Here is a 20,270-nt window from a genome sequence, read left to right as displayed (position 1 = left end):
AGCCATCTCTAGTAAATTATTACGTACTCGTATACGACAAAGTAATTAAGATTTAAATTACGATTACGATTTACGATACGATTTAAAGACAAATAATTGCAATCATCAATTGCATATGTCTGTCAGTTTATGAACACGATAACTAAAAACGGCTTAGGACCAGACAGATGAAATTTGGTATGTGGTTCTTATACCAAAATTTTTTATTTGTGTCAAATTTTGAATTAACTTTATTTAAAGGAAATCTATCCGTCCGACTGTTCGAATATAATTCAACACAATAATCATAAAACGAAGAAAACTAGATCGATGCAATTTGGTACACAGTGATATCTAATTTTTAGATATGTATCAAATTTGTAACGTTCAGCATGAAGCAATCATATGTGAAATCATGCTTCTAAAATAAAGGCTTGCTTTGATAAATTTCTGTAAAATCTCATTTTGAAGGTGCATAAATATAGTTAACATTTCCATGTTTTCTATATCGTACCGACATTGCGATATTGAGGATATTTCTCAAGTTTTGATCATAATTTAAATAAAGAATTTTTTTAAACTAAAAAAAAAAAACAAATTTTCAATTTATCATCTATACTTATAATAAAGCTCAATGTGTGTGTGTGTGTGTTGGCGCTCTACAGGCCAGACCGTTTGACATACAGCTACCAAATTTGGTACATGTATACCTTGGAGGTTGGGAATGTGCACCTGGGGTTTCTTTTTTCGAATTTTTAATTAGAATTTTAATTATTAATTAAAAACTAACTTTCCCGCCAAAAAAATCTTCCATTTTCCCCAACGCCAACTTTTCCGCCAAAAAAATCTTCCATTATCCCCAGCGCCAAACGAGAAAGGCTTCAGTTTTTTTTTTTTTTTTTTTTTTTCCTCCCAACAGTAATGAGACTAGGGTTAAAATTTTTCGGCGGATTATTTCAATCGGTTCTGTTTATTTTCTTAATGTTTGATGCATTTAAAATTAAACATTGTTAATGAATCAATCTTTCAGATTCATTCTGAAGTACTTTTGAATTAAAATAAAACAGAATAAAGGAAATTAAAAATTTCTAATCCGCATAGCGTTACCCCAACTGGCGTAGAAAAAATCACGTATTTGCGTTACGTAACCGGCGAAGAAAATTCACGCATGCGCATTCTGTTCTGATTGTTGCCATGACAACGTTATCAATGGATGATTTAAATTATTTTTGGGTTAGTTGCATGCTTTTGTAAGTAAATTGTATTTATGTTAGTTATATATTTTTTGTATATGCTTATAGTTTTAAGTACATCGTTTTTTAAGTAGTTTTTTTAAAACCTGTTTTCAACCGTTTATTTTAAACGATTCGTTTTATTTTCTTAGTGTTTGATGCATTTAAATTTAAACATTGTTAATGAATCGATCTGCTCATAATGAATCTAAGAAAATTTTGTTGACCAACTCTTGAGATATTACATAAATTAAAAAAGATATTCTTTAGTGCCCATAAAGTTTAAACGCTGAGTGACTCTATTTTCAGTAATCAGATTATAAAAAAATGCTTTGTTTCAGTAAAAAATATTATTATATTAATTGAAGATAAATTCTTTCCACTTTAATTTAAAGCATAAATTCTACGGGTGCTAACAGAAAATGAGAGAGATACATATTACGTTATGACTGAAGGCCGTTATAATATTATGAATGAATTATATGATAATCAAAATTTGAAGTTTTAAAATATTTTGATGAAGAAGCTATTAAAGTAGAAATTGCATAAAATATTTAATTATTAAAATTTTAACGAACATTAAGATTGGCGAACCGGCTGGTAGCCAAAGGCGGCTAGTAATAAATAAAGCTATGATTTAAAGAGAGTTTCTATCCTGCTCATTTAAGTTTTATATTACAAATATACAAAAAAAATTAGAAGGAAAATGATTTAAAATATTTATCATTATTATTAATAATTAGTAATGAAAAATACTACATAAATTTTTCAAGCTGTGAAGAATTAAAATACTAAGAATCGAATGAAGATGCATTCTTACCTAAAAGAAGTTTCCCTTTACTCATTAGTTGAACCACTGTATCCCCGTTTCTGGCAAACTCTTGAATCTGTTAAGAAATATTTTAATAAATATATTTTCAAGCATATAACCAGCAAAATAAAGGACAAAGATCTCATTTTGGCATTTAAGGGAATATGGATTTAAAATAGAATTATTGTTGATTGCTTCGTTCTTTTTAGAAAACTTCCTCTCTTCTAAAAATAATATCATCTGAAGAATAAAAAATTCTTAAAACGCTTAAAATAACACTGTTTCAGTCGTCGAATCTTCCTCAGTTCATTCTTTCCAACTTTTTCCATGTCTGAACACAAAAACAGCAATAAAAAGTTACTGGAGCTTTATTTTTCATATATTAAGTATTTTATGATCTACGTTTAACTTATCATTAATTTTCCAGTCATAGATACACGATTCAACTTTTGAATAAAAAAATATGATCAGGAAAATACTGATTGAACGAAAAGAGTTGAAAATTCAAGCTGGAAGAAAAATTTCAGGCGCTGAATTCATCGATGTGAAAAATTATCCTCGAATTATAGACTTTATCTTGATTTTGACAGTTTCAAGGTCAAAATGGAGCTTTCTTATCAAATATATGTTAAGGAAAATCTTTAAATCTTCGTAAGAATTCTTTAAATAGGAGAGCTTCGGAGAAAACCTGCTACTTTTATTCTAAAAAGCATAGCGAAGCCATTTGGCTACATATATTGTTTCTCCTACTGCAGCTCTACTAAATAGTTCCAAACGACGACATTAAACAGCAAATATGAGAAAAAGCTGTATTTCTGTCACTAACCCTTAAATTTGCCAATTGTTGACAATAACAGATTAATTTCGAGTAATGTGTTCTGTAGCCGCAGAAATATAATCTAGAAGCAGACAGCGTCATACTAAAGTGACAAAATTAATCAAAGTAATAAATTTTTCACGTTGATTTTTTTTTTACCGAAAGACATTTTTTTATATAATTTTTTGGTGCATTTGGTTTTGTAATTAATTATAAAGTGGGTGAAGTTCATTAGTAGCTGTGTTTGAAAACATCATGCAAATACGAGCAAAAACATATCTCTTAGATAACTTGATTGGAGGGTACAAAATAATTATGAGAAGTAAAAAGTAGTATTTTTGTAATATTTAGTTGATCTTGCTTGATGCTTGGTTATTCTTCAAACGTGTAAAGGAGCAACTTGGAAACACAGACATTGAAAGGAAGCTTTTACAATTTAGCCTAAATTTGCCTGAATCCTCGTGCTCTTGGGGACTTCTGGATCTACAAAACCAGGCAGTCCCTCAAATGCAAGAGGAGAAAAAGTGGGCACTAAAAAATAGGAAATCTGTTTCTGCAAGAAATCTATCAGCAACTGTTCGATCTCGTAAAATTGGCCACTGGCCGGAGAATATTAAAAATAAACTGCATTATAAAATGTCGTCTTGCAAAGGTTTTACTAGAGTCAAATGCTCCAAATGCAATGTTCCTATGTGCTTGAATAAGAACAACAACAATTGTTTTAAAAATTATTATTTAAAATAGATTTGAATTATTATTTAAAATAGATTTGAAAAAGTGCATGTTCTTTCATTTCTATGTAAAGTTGCATTATCTAAAGTATTGTTTTGGTTTAAACTTAAGCTTTTTTTCATTCTAAACTAACAATTTGAATTATATTAAAAAGGTTATGTTGATATTATACTTAAATCTCACGTTATATTTTGATGATTTTAACATATTTTATGTTATGCAATAAAAATAACTATATAAAAGTATGATAAATCTATGATATAAAGATTCATAAAAAAAGTTTTAAAAAATATTTACACAACATTTGAAAAGTTAAATAATAGGCTTAAAACAGATGTTGCTGCATTGTGTATCCAATCGGAGCTGTTTAGTTTCTTGTCGAGAAAAAACATAGTAAAACAATTTATTTTTAAGTAATTTTTTAATTGATATATAATATTATAGAAAGGAAATATTTTTTCAAATGGAATTAAAAAATCATGCATTGTAGGTTTAGTAAATATTTATTAAGTCAATAAAAGTGTATGTGCTTAATTGATATGCAAAATATATGCCCTATGCATGAGCACCTTGTGTTGTTATCTCTAAATTGCTAAACTACTAGTCGCTTTAGGCGACTAGAAGATTCTAGTTGTGATTCATTTCAATCAAATCTCTAAAATATAATTTGACATCCATATTTTTCTAAACAAGATATTTTTAAACGTCGAATTGTAAACAGATATTTTATTCTTAATACCTACACACGTGTTCTGTTAATCGTGTATATGAATATTCTTTAAAGAATTGAGTATAAATACATAACGTTTTTAAGAACGTAATTATCCGGGCAAAGCATTTTTTAATTGCATGTTGTCTTTCGCAGTATTCAGCCTTCACGTTCTTATCCCTGATGTAAACTGGGCAGATGAAAAACAGAAAATTCCTTCCTCTACTTTTAATAATTGAAAAAAATCACATGATTAAATATTTGATGAAAAATTTAAAAAAAAATAGTTTGAATTTCAAACAGATGGAACAATGAAATACTGTTGAAAGTACACAAAAATAATTTTTTATAAAATAATTGAAATTCAAGAAAAAATTGCCTGATAAATAATTGTTATCGGTAAACAGACATCCATATGAAAATTATAGCATCTAAGCAGAGCATATCATTACATTAATGAAACACACAACTAGAACCTACCACTCTCTCACCTTAACTCAATAGCCGTTATCCAGAAATGGAAAATGGGTATAAAAATATAAATAAGGCTGAAGTATAATCACATAAGGTTGAAACATATTTGATGAGACAGGAAGCGAACTTGCCAAGGATCATAGTTAGACTTCTTCTATTTAATTCCAAAAATCTATAATCCTTATATTAGAAACAGGTAGATTGACTTATATCTGCAACTTGATCATAAGCTAAAATTTCTTGACCTTTAGTAGAACTTTAATGAATGATAAAACCATTCAATTACATCAGGATGACAAAAAAAGGCATTAAAATATTTGTTATTAGAATAAACGAACACACTTTCAGATTATATTTAAAGTTATAACAAATTTTCCACTTTGCAGAGTAGATGGTCGTCCTATTACACCTATGCCCGCAGATGCAGCCCCCAAATACAGCATAAAGATAAGCATATACACTCTGTAAAATCTACATATCAGCTGAACTTTATACAATAAGACATACGATTTCGATTAAATAGCTGCGAAATTAGATGTCAGATGAAGAGTCAAGCTCAAAGAAATGGCACAAAACTTTGATAGTAAATACTTGAATCAAACAGTTCAATCATATTAACGTTCCGTTTTAAAACAACACTAGGACTATTTTGGGGTCGACCTCGCACTTTTGAACCACGGTCACATGATGTGGACGATACCTGGTTTGAGTCAAACCGAATTAAGAAAGAAATTCAAATTATTACGTAACATAAATACAGAAATTCCTAATAATGTTTGTAAGAGTTTGTTTCAGTTTGTGATTGACACATTCACAAGTGGGTTGTTCTAAAATAGCGAGTGATTAATTTAGAAAAAGAATTACCTGGCATGCAATGAGTGCAACTGCTTCAGGATGATTGAGTCGACATCCTCTTGCTAATCTCTTTTGAGCTAAGTATCCAGCCTGGTGAATGAGTAAAGATTCCTGTTCTCGTGGAGTTAGCTTCATTGTCTGGGACAAAAAATAAAAACGATTAGAACTATTAACTATGAGGGTCACTTTTTTTTTCCGAAATCTGATGGACCTTACATCTTAACTTTTGCCCTTTCCCCAAGGTCTCAGTTGGGGGCATCTCAAAAATGAGGATGAGAAATTTACGGTATGGTGGGTGTTCTCACCGTTCTGGTGGGTATAGAAAGAGGGGGGGGGGCTATCTCCCATCGAGGAGAAGCATACTTCCCTAGGGACGGGTTATCCTATCGGTGTAGTCAGCTAACGGTTACCCAAAATGTGTAAAGGACCAAATTAATTTATTACCAAAAGTTATGAACGATCATGGTTACTTTCCGATATAATCTTCGAAGATTCAAATATTCGTCGTATCAATGGAACAGGCTTGTTAAGCGCTCTTCGAACCAACGGGGAAATCTCCACTATATTTTTTCACATACTCTCCAATAAAAGTGTTATCCTTCTACCCCCCCCCCCCATTGAGATCTTGGTCAAGATGGCGAATGCTTTGCATGGAGCTGGCGAATAATAGTCTGGAAATATAAATCTTTGGCATGATATCAGCATTTTTACCGATTCTATCTCACAAATATGCGTTTTGGATACATTTCCTCCTATCTATTTACCCCTTGCTGTACAAACTTATTTAACTTCCTAATTAGATAATACACCCTACTTCAGACATTCATTGTTATTTTGATTATTAGAATGATTTAGCTTCCTAATTAGATAACACATCCTGCTTCAGACATTCATTGTTATTTTGATTATTAGAATGATTTAGCTTCCTAATTAGATAACACATCCTGCTTCAGACATTCATTGTTATTTTGATTATTAGAATGATTTAGCTTCCTAATTAGATAACACATCCTGCTTCAGACATTCATTGTTATTTTGATTATTATAATGATTTAACTTCCTAATTAGATAACATACCCTACTTCAGACATTCATTGTTATTTTGATTATTAGAATGATTTAGCTTCCTAATTAGATAGCACACCCTACTTCAGACATTTATTGTTATTTTGATTATTATTATAATGATACAAGGAACATTTGAGATATTGAAGTGCTTCTAAGTTATTTTTCCATTTTTAAATACTTAATTCTGTTCGCTTCATTGCAGACTTAACACTAAAAATTCCTTGATACGAGGCGCAGGTTAGACATGTCATTGTTTTCGAAGGGGTTAAAACCAAAATTTGGCATGGAACTACAATTTTGGCTACAAAAATCCCATACCCAATTTCATTGAGTTTATGAGCTTACATGCATGCGAAAGAATAGACCGACAGACGGTCAACCTTTAACAGATTTGTATCAAAATGCTATAAGAATCTATATTTTAAATTCTAAACTTTGTACAAATTTTTTGTGTATCTTTTTTTTTTAGTAGTTATGGAGTCCGTTTCTACTCGAACAGCCACATAGACTTCTTAATAGAGTTTCTTTAAAATGTCGTAAAAATTCTTCAGATTTGGTCTGAAGTCCATGTACTAAATTTCAACTGTCTAGCTCAATGTATTTCAGGACCATCATGTTCACAGACAGAAAAATATTACCAAAAAGTATTTTTCGGACTGAGGGAAGTCTGTAACAAAGATAGTCAAAATCTCAAGTTAATTTTTTTTTTTACGATTAAAATATTTTCTCATTGTGCACTCCGTATACGAGAAAATAAATATGCTGCCCAAAAGGCGAAATGGGTTTTAATATTTCTTTCCTTGGATCAAAATACAAATATAGCACACTGTCCCTTAAAAGACCTCAAGGAAAGAAACCCAACATTGTATTTTAGACCCAAGTTTCACTTCTACATTAGGTGCTCTAAGGTAGTTTCGATTAAGAGAAATTCCAGAATCTGCATTTATAAAGATCCTTTATTTATAGATTTGGATACATATAATTAGAAAAGGTTGCATAATTAACCGTTTCCCTCACCATTTTTTTTTTGAAAAAATATAATTTTTTAAATATAGGGAACTGAAAAAAAATCAGAACATGGGTAATTTAAGTAGAATTTTTAAATTTTTTGTATGTGTGAAAACAGTTTTTTTCATCAGTTTAATTTTCTCGAGATAATTCGGGAGAGTAAACTGTTGATTCAATATATTCAAATTCTATTTCTTCATAATTATTACCTTAAAAATTACCTTCGTCGTTAAATTTCATACGCATTTCGCCACTTTTTACTCTTTTCAACAAAACTATCCTTAATTATCCAGCAGTCGCCGTACATACGATCGAGCAAAACACATACCTTGTCTTTCCATCTAGCGACAAAGCTATGCAACCTTCCCTCCCCCCTCCCAAAAAAAACCCCTCCAGTCAATGCAAAATGTTTTCCTTCTTTTATAAGTTTCAGGCTGAGTAAAAATATTATAAAAAATCGTTATGACAAATTCTTCTACTCCCGAGTTTTCGCAGAATAGCAATTAATTGAAGTATATATGAGCCCGAGATAACTCAGGATAACCAGGGAAGAGGTTAATAATGTAGTATCCAAACTACATTTCTTAAATAATTATAGGGTTTATGAAGTACATTAAGTATGGTCATACAAAACAACGAAATATGTTTCAAAATGTCCCAAAAGATTAAACGCACGGAAAATTTAACCTCTGCATAATTTTAGTGTTAACCCTTTCTAGGGCCTTGGGAAATATGCTTCCCACCAAATTTATTAATCTTTGTATGAAATTATGTAGTTTGGCATAAGTTCTGACAAATTGTTTTAGTAAAACAGAAACTAAGATACTTCAGTTCTTTATCTCACACAAAATGATGCGTCTTGATTTGTTTCTTAATTATTAACTAACCAAATTAATCAACTAATCAAATTAAATTTATCTAATAAGCTAAATGAATACCTTTTCTTTTTCTAATTTCAAGCCTCAAAATATTTTAACATAATACTACAAGAAAAAAATGGCCCTTTAAAGGGTTAAATGATGAAAGAACCAAAGTCCATTTCACATATTTACCGGGTAAAAATAAAATAACTGTTTTTGGAAGCAATTGCAGATAAAACTTACAAACGGAAATGACTCAAAATATTTATACAGATTATGAAAACATGAGGAAATAAATTCCGCAAAAAAAAAATACTCGTCTACCCAATATCTTGAACAAAAAAAAAAAAAGTCGACAGAAAGAAAAAAAAAATTCATGGTTTCATTTCCAGGGTAATGTCGAGGTAATGTGATTTTTATCATTAGAAGCATTTTCAAGTCCGTTCGATTAATAAAAATTTTCTTCCCTATCACCAGGACTTTTTGCGAAATTGTTCATTAAATCTATAATTATAAAGCATTCAATTTTTTAAAAGGTAATAAACATGGCTGCATTTAATTAAATGATATGATACATTTAAATAAATGATTTATAGAGGTTAAAGAAAAGACAAAATATATTCTAGTTTAATTATGACATATTTTTAAGGAAACTTCTGTTCTAAGTAAAATAACTATTTTAACAAAATTTTACATTAATTTACTATTTTTTTTGGTAGACCAAAATGTAATTAAATTATTTGCTAGATTTCCACATAAAGTTTGTGATTTTTCTTTTTTAATATCAATTGCATTAGTGACATGCAGCGATGACATGTCAATGGCACCACTTTTATTTCACAGATCACGAATGTGTTAATAAAATTCTCATAGTCCGTTTTCTGCGATTTTATTGCAATTATCGATAATTATTTATTTACGAAAGCACCATGGAATTTTGTTGTTAAAAATGTTTTGCGGTGGGAATTCGTCTCTCTTTGTCTACCACTGCATATATAAAAATTTGATTTTTTTTCATTAATTTTAATTGCAAATTCCTACAAATGAGAAAAGTTAATTCCATTCTATTTCTAAATGATATATGCAACTAAGGCAAAAAAAGGGAGCAACGGCTTAGTGTTAATTTACCGTACAGCATTTTTGGTACTTTTCAGTCAGCCGGTCTCAAATATCGCCAATTGTGAACCAAACGCGTATTTGGCGTAAGAAATTTGGAGAAATTCTATATTACTTGACGATTTTTCGCTTGCGCCTGGCTAACGGAAAAGTATCGCATTTGGTATTTTATTGATGAAGAACAAATGTCTACCTCATCAGCAAATTTCTGATGTGCAATATTATTTTTATCATAATTTTTCCATAGCTTTGGAAGCAAAATTGAAAAATACATATGCATACGTGCATGGTTTGATTTGTTATATTATATATAAAGCATAATTTTTGAAGTAGAAGGCAGTTTCGAAGAGACTTTCGATTTTTTAACTTTGTTTTATTTCCATCCCGGGAGCCATGATTTTTTTTTAACCCAAGCAGACGCAACGAGCACAACACAGAGCGAACAACACAACACGGAATGAGGAAAAGCTCAGGAAAATTTTATCCCTGTAATTATATACTGTGAAATTTTAATAGGGATTTCTAACAGGTGTCAATCACAAGTAAGGGTAACACAGGGATCTTTTAGTGGAATTTGTTTATATCAGCAATATTTTATAACTTCACTCGGAGTATTGGAACGTGTCGGCTTTTAGGCGATTCAGTAATTTTAGAACTCATGTTGAATTAGTTAAATAGAAAAAGTAGAATGGGATCAGGAAATAAGGGAATATTTTAGAATGAAGTTAATATGGGATAAAATAAGCTAAAAATTAAGAAATTAATTAAGTTTAAAATAAATTTTAAAATATCATTACATATTATATATATATTATATATTATATATATATATATACTCTTATTTTGGCTAATATTTGGTAAATCATGATTGTATGATATTTTATTCTATTAGTATTATGATATTTTATTTTGCGTGATTTCACAAAGTTTTTTTTTTCAGTTAGTAGTTTGAATTTAACTTAACCTCTCCACTTGCATTTTTGCTCACGTAGAATTTTAGGTTTCGGTTATATATTACTCGAAATTGCCGATTTATATATTTTATCTATTGCCTATTATATATATTTGACAACTGTACATCTTAGGAGGGTGTATAATTTTGAAACAGAGTTGCAAAGCAAATGAAAAAAAAAAAATGAAATAAAAGTTTTGCAAAAAATAGATAAATCTACAATATATATTGATGTTTTTTACATATACTCAGACATTTTTTTTTTTTTTTTGAAAATGTAAGCAGTTGAAAATAAAAATAAAAAATGTCTTCCAAGATTCATTTAAGGTATTCGACTAAGTTCAGAAGTGATTTAAAATTATTTCAATGTTTATATGATGTTTTTTTTTACTAATATAAGGATAAAATGATGAATAAAAGAGATATTTAAGTATACATGTAGTTTTTGAAGAAAAAAGCATATTTTGATGCAAATAGTAGCATTTTTTTCCAAAAACTAGGAATGATCTAGAGAAAAACAAATTGTACCAGTTTTTTATCCGTAATATTACATATGTAACTATTATCTAAGAATTATTTGCAAAAATAAAATTAGTATGCATAATATATGAAATTATCTAGGAAATTTTTGAATTTTTTTCAACAATATTTATATTGAGTCATAAATCCAATTCTAGAGCATTAAACATGAACTATGTAGTTTATTACATTCTGCATAACATAACGAGTACTAATTATTAATTTCATTAAGATACCTTGATTTATTTTCCGAGATACGGCGATATTCGCACAGTAGAAATATGGAAAAACTCTTTAGAAAATGCATCTAAAGTTTTTAAATGCTTATATATAAACATCATTTACATGTTAATAATTTGCTAGAACTTGGATTCTAATTGACACAGAGACATAATAAAGATATCACTAGAAACAGAAAGGCACCTATTTTTTAAAATAGAAAACAAATGCGAATTTTCATCCCAATTCATGTTTTCAACCTAGTCAAATACCTTAAAGAGTTTAGTCCCATTCCATATTTAGTTTCACCTTTAAAACGTTAGTTTTCCTCTGAAGAATTTCATGCTTAAAATTACAAATTTCATATAATTAAAAATATTTTATAGAGACCTTCAAATCAATCTGTAAAAGCGTGCGATTTAAAGACAAGTAAAAATATGTTCATTAAATTAAAAAATATATATTTTGAATAATATTACTTAAAATTGAAAAATACATTAGAAAGGTTACAATTAGAAAATTAAATCCTAAATAAAATATAAGATTAAGAATATATATAAAAAAATTATCTAATAGCAGAGCAAAATTAATCCTTTTTGCCACAGTTTTTAATACATGTATTATTAAAGTACAACTTACCTTTTATTATTAAAATTCCAAAAAATATTTAATGAATTCTAAAATTGTCCGGCTGATTATATTGCAGTTCACAACTACGACGATTTAAACATGGCTTTCTTATCATTTTCTGACCACATTCTGCGATCTTTGATCCAAGACGGATTACAAAACCAAGGTTGCAAAAAATCATTTTCATCTTATCAACATAGATCAAAACATTATTTGTACATCTCGAAGTAGCTCTCAAGAGTTATCATGGATCTCTTTAATAAAATGCAAAATAGTTGTGCCAGCTATTTATAGCATATCGTTCTTGAATCAATTTGATTAAAATATAAAGTTATTTTCTTTAGTTTGATATATCATCACCATTTGTTTATTTTTACAAGGAAACAACATTTCAATCCATAATCGTTTGCTTCTTTTTTTTTTTCTGTTTTTGATTTGATTTTTTTTCTGTTTTGAATTTAACTGGAATATAATGGAGTTATTATTTCTTTATCAGTTAAAGTATCTTTTTTGTTGTTGTTTTTTTAAGAATATAGAGAATTTTTTTTTTAATAACCGATATTTAATTATTAAAGGATTATTATTTTTAACGAAAATTCGAATCTCTATGATAATGTTTAAGCTTTATTTATCAAACTCCATTTTATTTTTAACCAATTAACTGTCTCGACCTCTTCGGAAAATGCGTTATCTAAATTGTGTCGCAAAAATTTTGCGATGACGAGTACACTCGTCAAACACAGAGTATGTGTAATATGAAATTATGTTGTAATTTGTAATTGATTTTTATTTCAATAATCACATTTATTTATTTATTTATTTACTTTTTTATTTATTTATTTATTTACTTATTTATTTATTTACTTATTTATTTACTTTTTTACTTATTTACTTTTTTATTTTACTTTTTTTATTTATTTTTTTATTTATTTACTTTTTTATTTATTTACTTTTTCATTTATTTACTTTTTCATTTATTTACTTTAACAAATATGCATTTTTGCATATAAATGAAAAAAAAAATACAACACAACGATATATTTACAAAAAATAATTTATATTATATACGGAATTTATTTTTTTATAATAATTTTTAATAATCTTTTATTTGCTCTATTGGTTTCGACTTGGCTTCAAAATCTTTTTAAAATATTGAAAAGTACGAATATGTTTGAGTTTTTACTAAAATTGTAATTAAAACTGCGAACTGTCATTACTTATACTCCTGACAAATAAACTCGTTATAACGCAAACTGCTGTACTTTTTCCATGTCGAGTATATTTGTTAAAGTTTACTTTTCATTATATATCAGGAATAGAGATAGCGCACACACATAAAAAAAAAATGCATCTAATATCTTTGCAATATGCATGTGTAGAAAATCAATTAATACCATAAAAAGAAAGGTAGAAAAATATATAAAATTATTTTAAAAATATTGAAATTAGAAAAAAGTGCTTCAATGGAAATAAAATTGTTATAATTAAAAAGTCATTTTTTTTCATTTTAAAGTGATTTGCAAATTTAAAAAAAATTAATTTTAAAGTACCATATAAGTAAAGTAATTTTTAAACAAAAATATGCAAATAAGTTATTAAAAGAAATATTCAACTTTAGATTTTTCTATTAAAATAAATCAACTTTAAATCTTGAAATATCTTTTCTCGATGAACACATATTACCACAGAAGTAACTAAATGCCAAATGTAGTAGTAAAAGCTCTAGAAGCAACAGTTTCTCTGCAAAACGTTTTAAAAGGAAGTTTTCCTTCATTTATGTTGAGTCCCGATTAGCAATTTATATATATTCTTTATAGGTTAGCAAACAATGATTAAAATGTCAATTATTTTCAAATGTTAGAAATCTGTTATAGTTGGTTATTTTAACATCTCAGTCACTATATTTCATCTCAAAAAAGGTATTCCTTCCCTTTTTGGTTTAATTTCGTTATATTAACGTCCCATTTAAAACAACACTAGCCAAGCAAGACACAATAGATTCAACAAAAATGCTAAATTCATGACAAAAAATATTTCGTAATAACTGTAATCCAAAGTCATGCAAGACGTTCTCTGGCTTGACAAATTTACTATAGATTATGCTAGATGGTTTTCCGGATGCCATTCCCACTGTTTATATCAACCTTATTTTCTTCAGTTTACTCCTCTTTGTTGTTGTTCGTAGATTGTAAGCTATCTAATTTCAGCGAGATTTGCAGATATATTATATTCAATGAGATTTATCGATATTCCACATACCATATTTATTTCTTGAGCTTAACCATATAGGACATCGTTAGCATTCCCAGACGATTTCCTGTTCCAAAACATATCGCCAGTAGAATCTGTTGCTTTAAGCAAGACGGATGTTACCTGTCATTAGCTGGGGACCGTCTGAAATGCCTCTCCCATGCATCGTGCGAATAGTTTTAACAGAGGGGAGTGAGTAACAACGCCCCTACTTAATTGCGGTTATGACATCTCGCTTGGCAGTGTCAGCTTAGTTTGGTAATGAATGGAAAAGTCATTGTTGCTATCTGTAGCGAGAAGTAATGATTGCTTGCCTTCACACTTGATAAGAATTTATCGATTATTGGCAAAACAAAATCTAGAAGTTATTCCTTATCATATAGAAGTCATTCCTTATCATTTTCTGTTGTGTCTTCTATTTGGGAGGCGGGTATAAATATGAGGAAAAGCAGTGAAAAAATTCCTTTCGGTAAGCTGGAAGGCAAAAGTAGATTCCTTTGCATCCGAGTTACTATCTGGCAACATAAAATTGTTGGTGTTAGTTAAAATTAGACTTGAAAATCACTTTTCAGACCCTAATTTCTAAGTTGAATTATCTAAAAACTTTAAATATACAAAAGTTGATCGTCTTAATTAGGCGTTCATTTGGCTAATTGAATTTATTTTACAGTCTTCAATGTTAAGAAATTTATAGCGAAATGAAAATTTTACCCCACTACCACCACCATTTCCACTCCCGTTGATCTAGACGGGCCTTCCGAATTTCTACATTTCAAACAAAATATTCCAAGCCAGTCAAAATCCAAACAAAATTACTCTAATTATCCTGTTTACAAGATAATATGGGCAAAGCGTTATATGTGAATTATATTATATATATATTTTAGTGAAAGCTTATAAGCCAGCTAACAGCTACGAACAGCTAAAATGTGATTTGCGCTTACAATTTTGGGATAAAATTCAGCTGGTTCTAATAAACCAACAATTTGATACAAATGAGGTTGGTGGTTTATTGTAACATAGGATTTCATCTTCCTAATTTGATTAAATTTTTTAATTATCATGTGTTAATTATTCTATTAATCCATTATTAATTTCTAAAAATGGTTTTTAATGAATTAAAAAAGAGTTTTTACTTAATAGAAGTAGTAGTAGTATAGTATAGTAGTTCTTACTTTCCAAATACAAGAAATAGAAAAATATAGAAGAATTCCAATATCTGAATTAAACGGAAAATAAACGGATTCGTATGAAAAAATAAAGCTAAGAAGGCAAGTTAAAAGAGATGTTAATTACAGAATCATATTTAATTATTAAATTTACCCTTTGCGCTTGGAAAAGTAATTCGATGCATAATTATTCACCTAAGATTTGCTTATTGCTCTGAAAAATAAATATACATAATTGTTTTAAGTCAAATTCGCTGAAAAAATTAATCTATATCTTTTTACCATTATGTAGGTGTTTTTAGCAGTCAAAATTAAATAATGAATTAAATCAAATGTCAAAATGATGCACAGTCTTCAATAGTGAAGGAGAGGCACCTTCCGAGGGCAAAGGATTATTTTTTGCTAAAGAACAGGAAGACCGATATATTAGTTTGATGAAATTAGTTTATTTTTGTTCAGTTTTAATAGAAGAAAAATTTTTCATATTCATTTTAGTTCATTTCATATTTTAAGCTCATACATTTGAAAACGGAACATAACAGATAGAAAAACTGATAGCAAAATAAGCTACAATTTATAAAGTGAATTGATGTAAAGTACAAAATCATTAAATTTCGTAAATCGCTAATAAAAGTTAATAAAATAAATTAACATATAATTACAACAAACCATTTTGAAATCTTTCTCATTTTTTTTTAATGTCTTGGACATATTCTTTTTTTTTAACACAAATTATCCCATGCATATTTCTAAAATATCATGATAAAAAGAGCTTCATCAAAATTCCATGCGAATTCATTACGTTAGATTTCGCAATATATCAGACTTCTAGTTCGTTGATTGCATTTGTAGTAAATACAAAAGTTTAATATTGCGGTATTTACATAATAAAAGAACAACAAATTAAATTATGGTTTATATATACATGTATTAAATCATGTCAATGCTGCTTTTAAAAATAAAGTATTTCGCTTTCTAAAAGACTCGTAAACCCGGAGCCACCTACCTCTATTAACCCTTTCTAGGGTCATGGGAAGTATGCTTCCCACCAAATTTATCAATCTTTGTATGAAATTATACAGGTTGGCATAAGTTCTGACAAATTTTTTTAGTAAGTCAAAAACTTAGATGCTTCAGTTCGTTATCTCAGACAAAATTATGTGTCTTGATTTGTTACTTAATTATAAATTAACCAAATTATTTAATGAATCAAATTAAATGTATCTAATAAGCTAAATGAATCCCTTTTCTTATTCTAATATCAAGCCTAAAAATATTTTAACATAATATGACTAGAAAAAAATAGCCCTTTAAAGGGTTAAAACACATCCTATAAGCCTGGAACAGCCGAGAAAGAAAAAAGATTAAGCAATGATAGCTGTCTTCTTACTATGCTGTTTACATTCTTTCTCGTACTGTTGTTTTAAAATTATCTGGTAAGAGTGAGGGATCTGACCTCTCCAAATAAGCTGTCAGCTGTCTAGTCTGACCATTAGTGAAAACTAGAGTGGTTATACAACGATCAACCATATCAATCCTATCGATAATATACCGCTCATAGGTGTTAAGATGATGGACCGCAATCTTTTTAATGATGTTTAATTTGACATATAATTTTTTGACAAATAAGATAATTAAATAATGTTTTGAATCAGATGCTTGAAATTTGGTATAAGAGCTTGATACTAAGTATTAGATTCCTGTTCAGTTTCGAATGAAATCCAATTAGGGGAAGATTATCGTACTGGTTGTTCAAAATTCAAATTAACGCAATAAATTTTAAAAAAACGAAAAGAGCTAGATGGAAAAAAAAATTTTAATGGATTTATCATATAAAATATAGATCTGTATCAAGGTTGGAATCAAATCAAATCAAGAATGTGATCTTCTGCCAATCTATTTTTGAATGCATCTAAAAGAATTAATTCAAACAAGTAAATTATGTAAATGAAATTTGGCTCGCAGTTTTATTATCTAGAGTGTAATTTCTTATCAAATTTTGAACCAAATCAGGCCAAATAAAGGAACAACCAACGACAAATAAGGCACAACAAACAACCAGTCAAAGGGTTGATTGTTTGCTGATCTGTGCTTTCATATTCTTGAAAATGTTATAACTCAGAAACACAATGACATGTAAAGGAAATTCTGTTATGATTTCTTACTACAATCCTAGTTTTATGTCAGATTTTCTTTCAGTTAGTCTAGAAAAGTCATCCAAAATATATATTTCTAATATTTGCATATCAAACATAGGCCAGTGATATATCTTGCCAAAGATCGATATTTTGTAACTATTGTTCGCCAATGTCAAGCAATTATTACATAAGTATTAGTTGTTTTATTACATTGCGAACACGTAACTATCATGTATTGGACTCTTGAAAAAAATGAACATTGGTGGCATTTATGCTTTTTTCCAATGTCATATCTACAGGGGGGGAGGGGGGGGTGAATAACAAAATTTTTTGAGAAGATATCACTCCAGTTGATTTTATACACATACAGCTGTATCTCAGCTATACATGTTTTGAGCCGATGACGAGCGATGACGAGTACATTCGTCATCGCTACATTTTGCTGCACAATTTGTATAAGCATTTTCTGAAGAGGTCAAAACAGTTAACCTCTTCATTAAATTATCTTATTTGGATCACATTCTTTTATTTCAATCATAGATAGGACATTTTATGTAATCACATAAAGAATCTATTTCAGTTTGTTCAATTTAATATCTATATTTTTTTTTCGAATTAAATATTAAATGAATGAATATAGCAATTAAGGATTAAAAATTTAAATATTTTGGTGCGAGATTCAGACACGTAATTGTATACACAGATTCAAAGCCATACCGACAAACATATCAAACGTGTAATGTTGCTTGTAATAACACAAAACACAAACATGTCTTATCTGTTAAGCAGAATCTCCTAACTTATCGCAGACTAGGAAATACAATTGATGCTTTGCAAACTAACACATCCTATTCTGCAAACATGCAGACAGAAAGTCAGTCTGTCTGTCTAGACGTATTCATGTAAAGTTGATACCAGGAGGACCAGCTGCGCAAAGAAAGCGTGGACTACAGGTTGAGACTAGCGTCTGAACCTGTAGCTAAGAATTGAGGATGGGAAATAGGGCTCTTTGAAGCATGGAGAAAGAAAAATAGCCTCAAATACAATACCATCACTGACCAAAACAATTTTTAAAGAATTCCCAAAACGCGTGATGATTTATAAAGTCCTTGCCTAGTGAAAAATCTGCGATATTATTTATATTATATATATCTTCAAGAAAAAGCGAAAGTTTTGCCCGAACTGTCGTAGAATATTATGTTTAGGTTTAATTCATCTGTCTTGATTCCATCAGCCATTGCATTCTTACATAAGAATTTTTATATAATGGAATTTGAAAAAAATTGCTACCTGAAAAATAAATTCGAAAAACGCTAAAACAAAAATTTTCCTTAGAATTAATTTCTGAGTAAAACAAATATTTTATTATAACTTAATAAAATATTTGGAGATGAGATAGCAAATTTTTGTTACAAATTGTATTTAAAGTTAGTTCTTTAAAATTATTTTAAAAATTGGCGGAATCGAAATGGATTACGTTAAAGTCAATTTTTTTTAGAAAAAGTTTCAGAAATGTAAAAGAAAATATTTCTGCTTTTGTGCTTCCTTAAATTGCTAAGAAAAACACGTAAAAATTTCGATTAACTTTAATTAAAAATTTAATTAAAATTTTAAAAACTTTGTTTTTATTGAACAATTACTTACGGAGTAATTGTGGGTTATAATATGGTAATTAAGTCGACATCTTTCCTTGCTTACCTTTAAAGTAATACATTTTGCAGGTTAATATTTTTTCTAACACGCAATTTACATGAAGTATACCATCCCCATCAAATTGTAATGTTAAAATATGTGAACTTCCCACAGAAAAACAGTAGAAATATGATAAAATAAATTTTAAAATTAAATGTTTCAATTTCTTTACAGTTTTAAATCTTTTAGCATACACTAAAAGAGAAAAAATGCATTTTATGTATAAAATTTTTTAAAGCATTCATTAATTATCATTGTGGCATCTTGTTAAAAATTGGAAAGATTCTATGCAATTATTGAAGCATTACAGCTGCATTTACTTATATAATTTCCATACTTTTTTGTGATTTAAAAAAATTATTAAAAACATCTAGTACATAAAATGTTACCAATATAATTTTACTCAAAATGAGTGTTACTATAAAAGATGAGTATAGTTCAGTTAGATTAATATCAAATTTTGAAATTTCTCGAAGGATATTTAGAACGGTCTTTGCAATTCCGATATGTAATCAATCGACAAAGAGATTATACGAGCTAGCACTTACCTATCTACCAAAGCTTGCACATCAGCTAAAGATATTTGAACCGATTGATTTAATCTGTATTAGTTGAATATGCAATGATTTTTACTAAAACAAGATGTCGAATCCATAAATTCTATTCCTTGAAACAGATACTGCTTCCGCCTATAGTTTATATGCATATTATTTTATAAAAAAGCAAATATGTGGGTATCAATGTATCATTATCCACTATGCAATCTGACCGGCAACTCGAGAGTGAGATACTTCAACTTCTCCTGTTAATCTTTTTATTTCTTGTTTTTGTTGTATAAATAAATGTACTCTTTTTCCTTGTTAAAAATGCAGTTGCGTCGTTTCTTGAAGCTCTGAACATTTTAAGTGGAGGAATCATTCCATACCCCCACAAATATACCAGACTTCCGAGTACTTAATTAGAAACAAATTTAATGTTCATTTCCGAGTGGCATCATTATATGTTGTAGGATTAAAATATTATTAAAGACATGGTTTAGT

At 28.7% G+C, this 20,270-nt stretch overlaps 1 protein-coding gene across 3 annotated transcripts in view; it reads right to left on the bottom strand.

The window, feature by feature from the left end:
* The window catches only part of LOC129984119 (urease subunit alpha-like), a 78,511-nt gene extending 64,150 nt beyond the window's left edge, over nt 1–14,361 (bottom strand). For 2 of the 3 annotated variants that reach the window (XM_056093901.1, XM_056093902.1), the window contains exons 1-3: nt 14,241–14,361; nt 5,619–5,747; nt 2,032–2,098 (exon numbers count right to left, since the gene is read on the bottom strand). In XM_056093901.1, the coding sequence (XP_055949876.1) occupies nt 2,032–2,098; nt 5,619–5,747; nt 14,241–14,243 (199 nt within the window). In that variant the 5' untranslated portion in view covers nt 14,244–14,361. Of the gene's footprint in view, nt 1–2,031; nt 2,099–5,618; nt 5,748–11,990; nt 12,114–14,240 lie in introns of those variants that run through there. The other variant, XM_056093903.1, reaches the window with a different exon arrangement.
* Between the last annotated feature and the right edge of the window lie 5,909 nt (nt 14,362–20,270).

Source organism: Argiope bruennichi, chromosome 9 (assembly GCF_947563725.1).
Source record: "Argiope bruennichi chromosome 9, qqArgBrue1.1, whole genome shotgun sequence".
Taxonomy (NCBI): Eukaryota; Metazoa; Arthropoda; class Arachnida; order Araneae; family Araneidae; genus Argiope; species Argiope bruennichi.
Note: the sequence above shows the minus strand (reverse complement) of the source record. Positions and strands in the feature narration are given on the sequence as shown.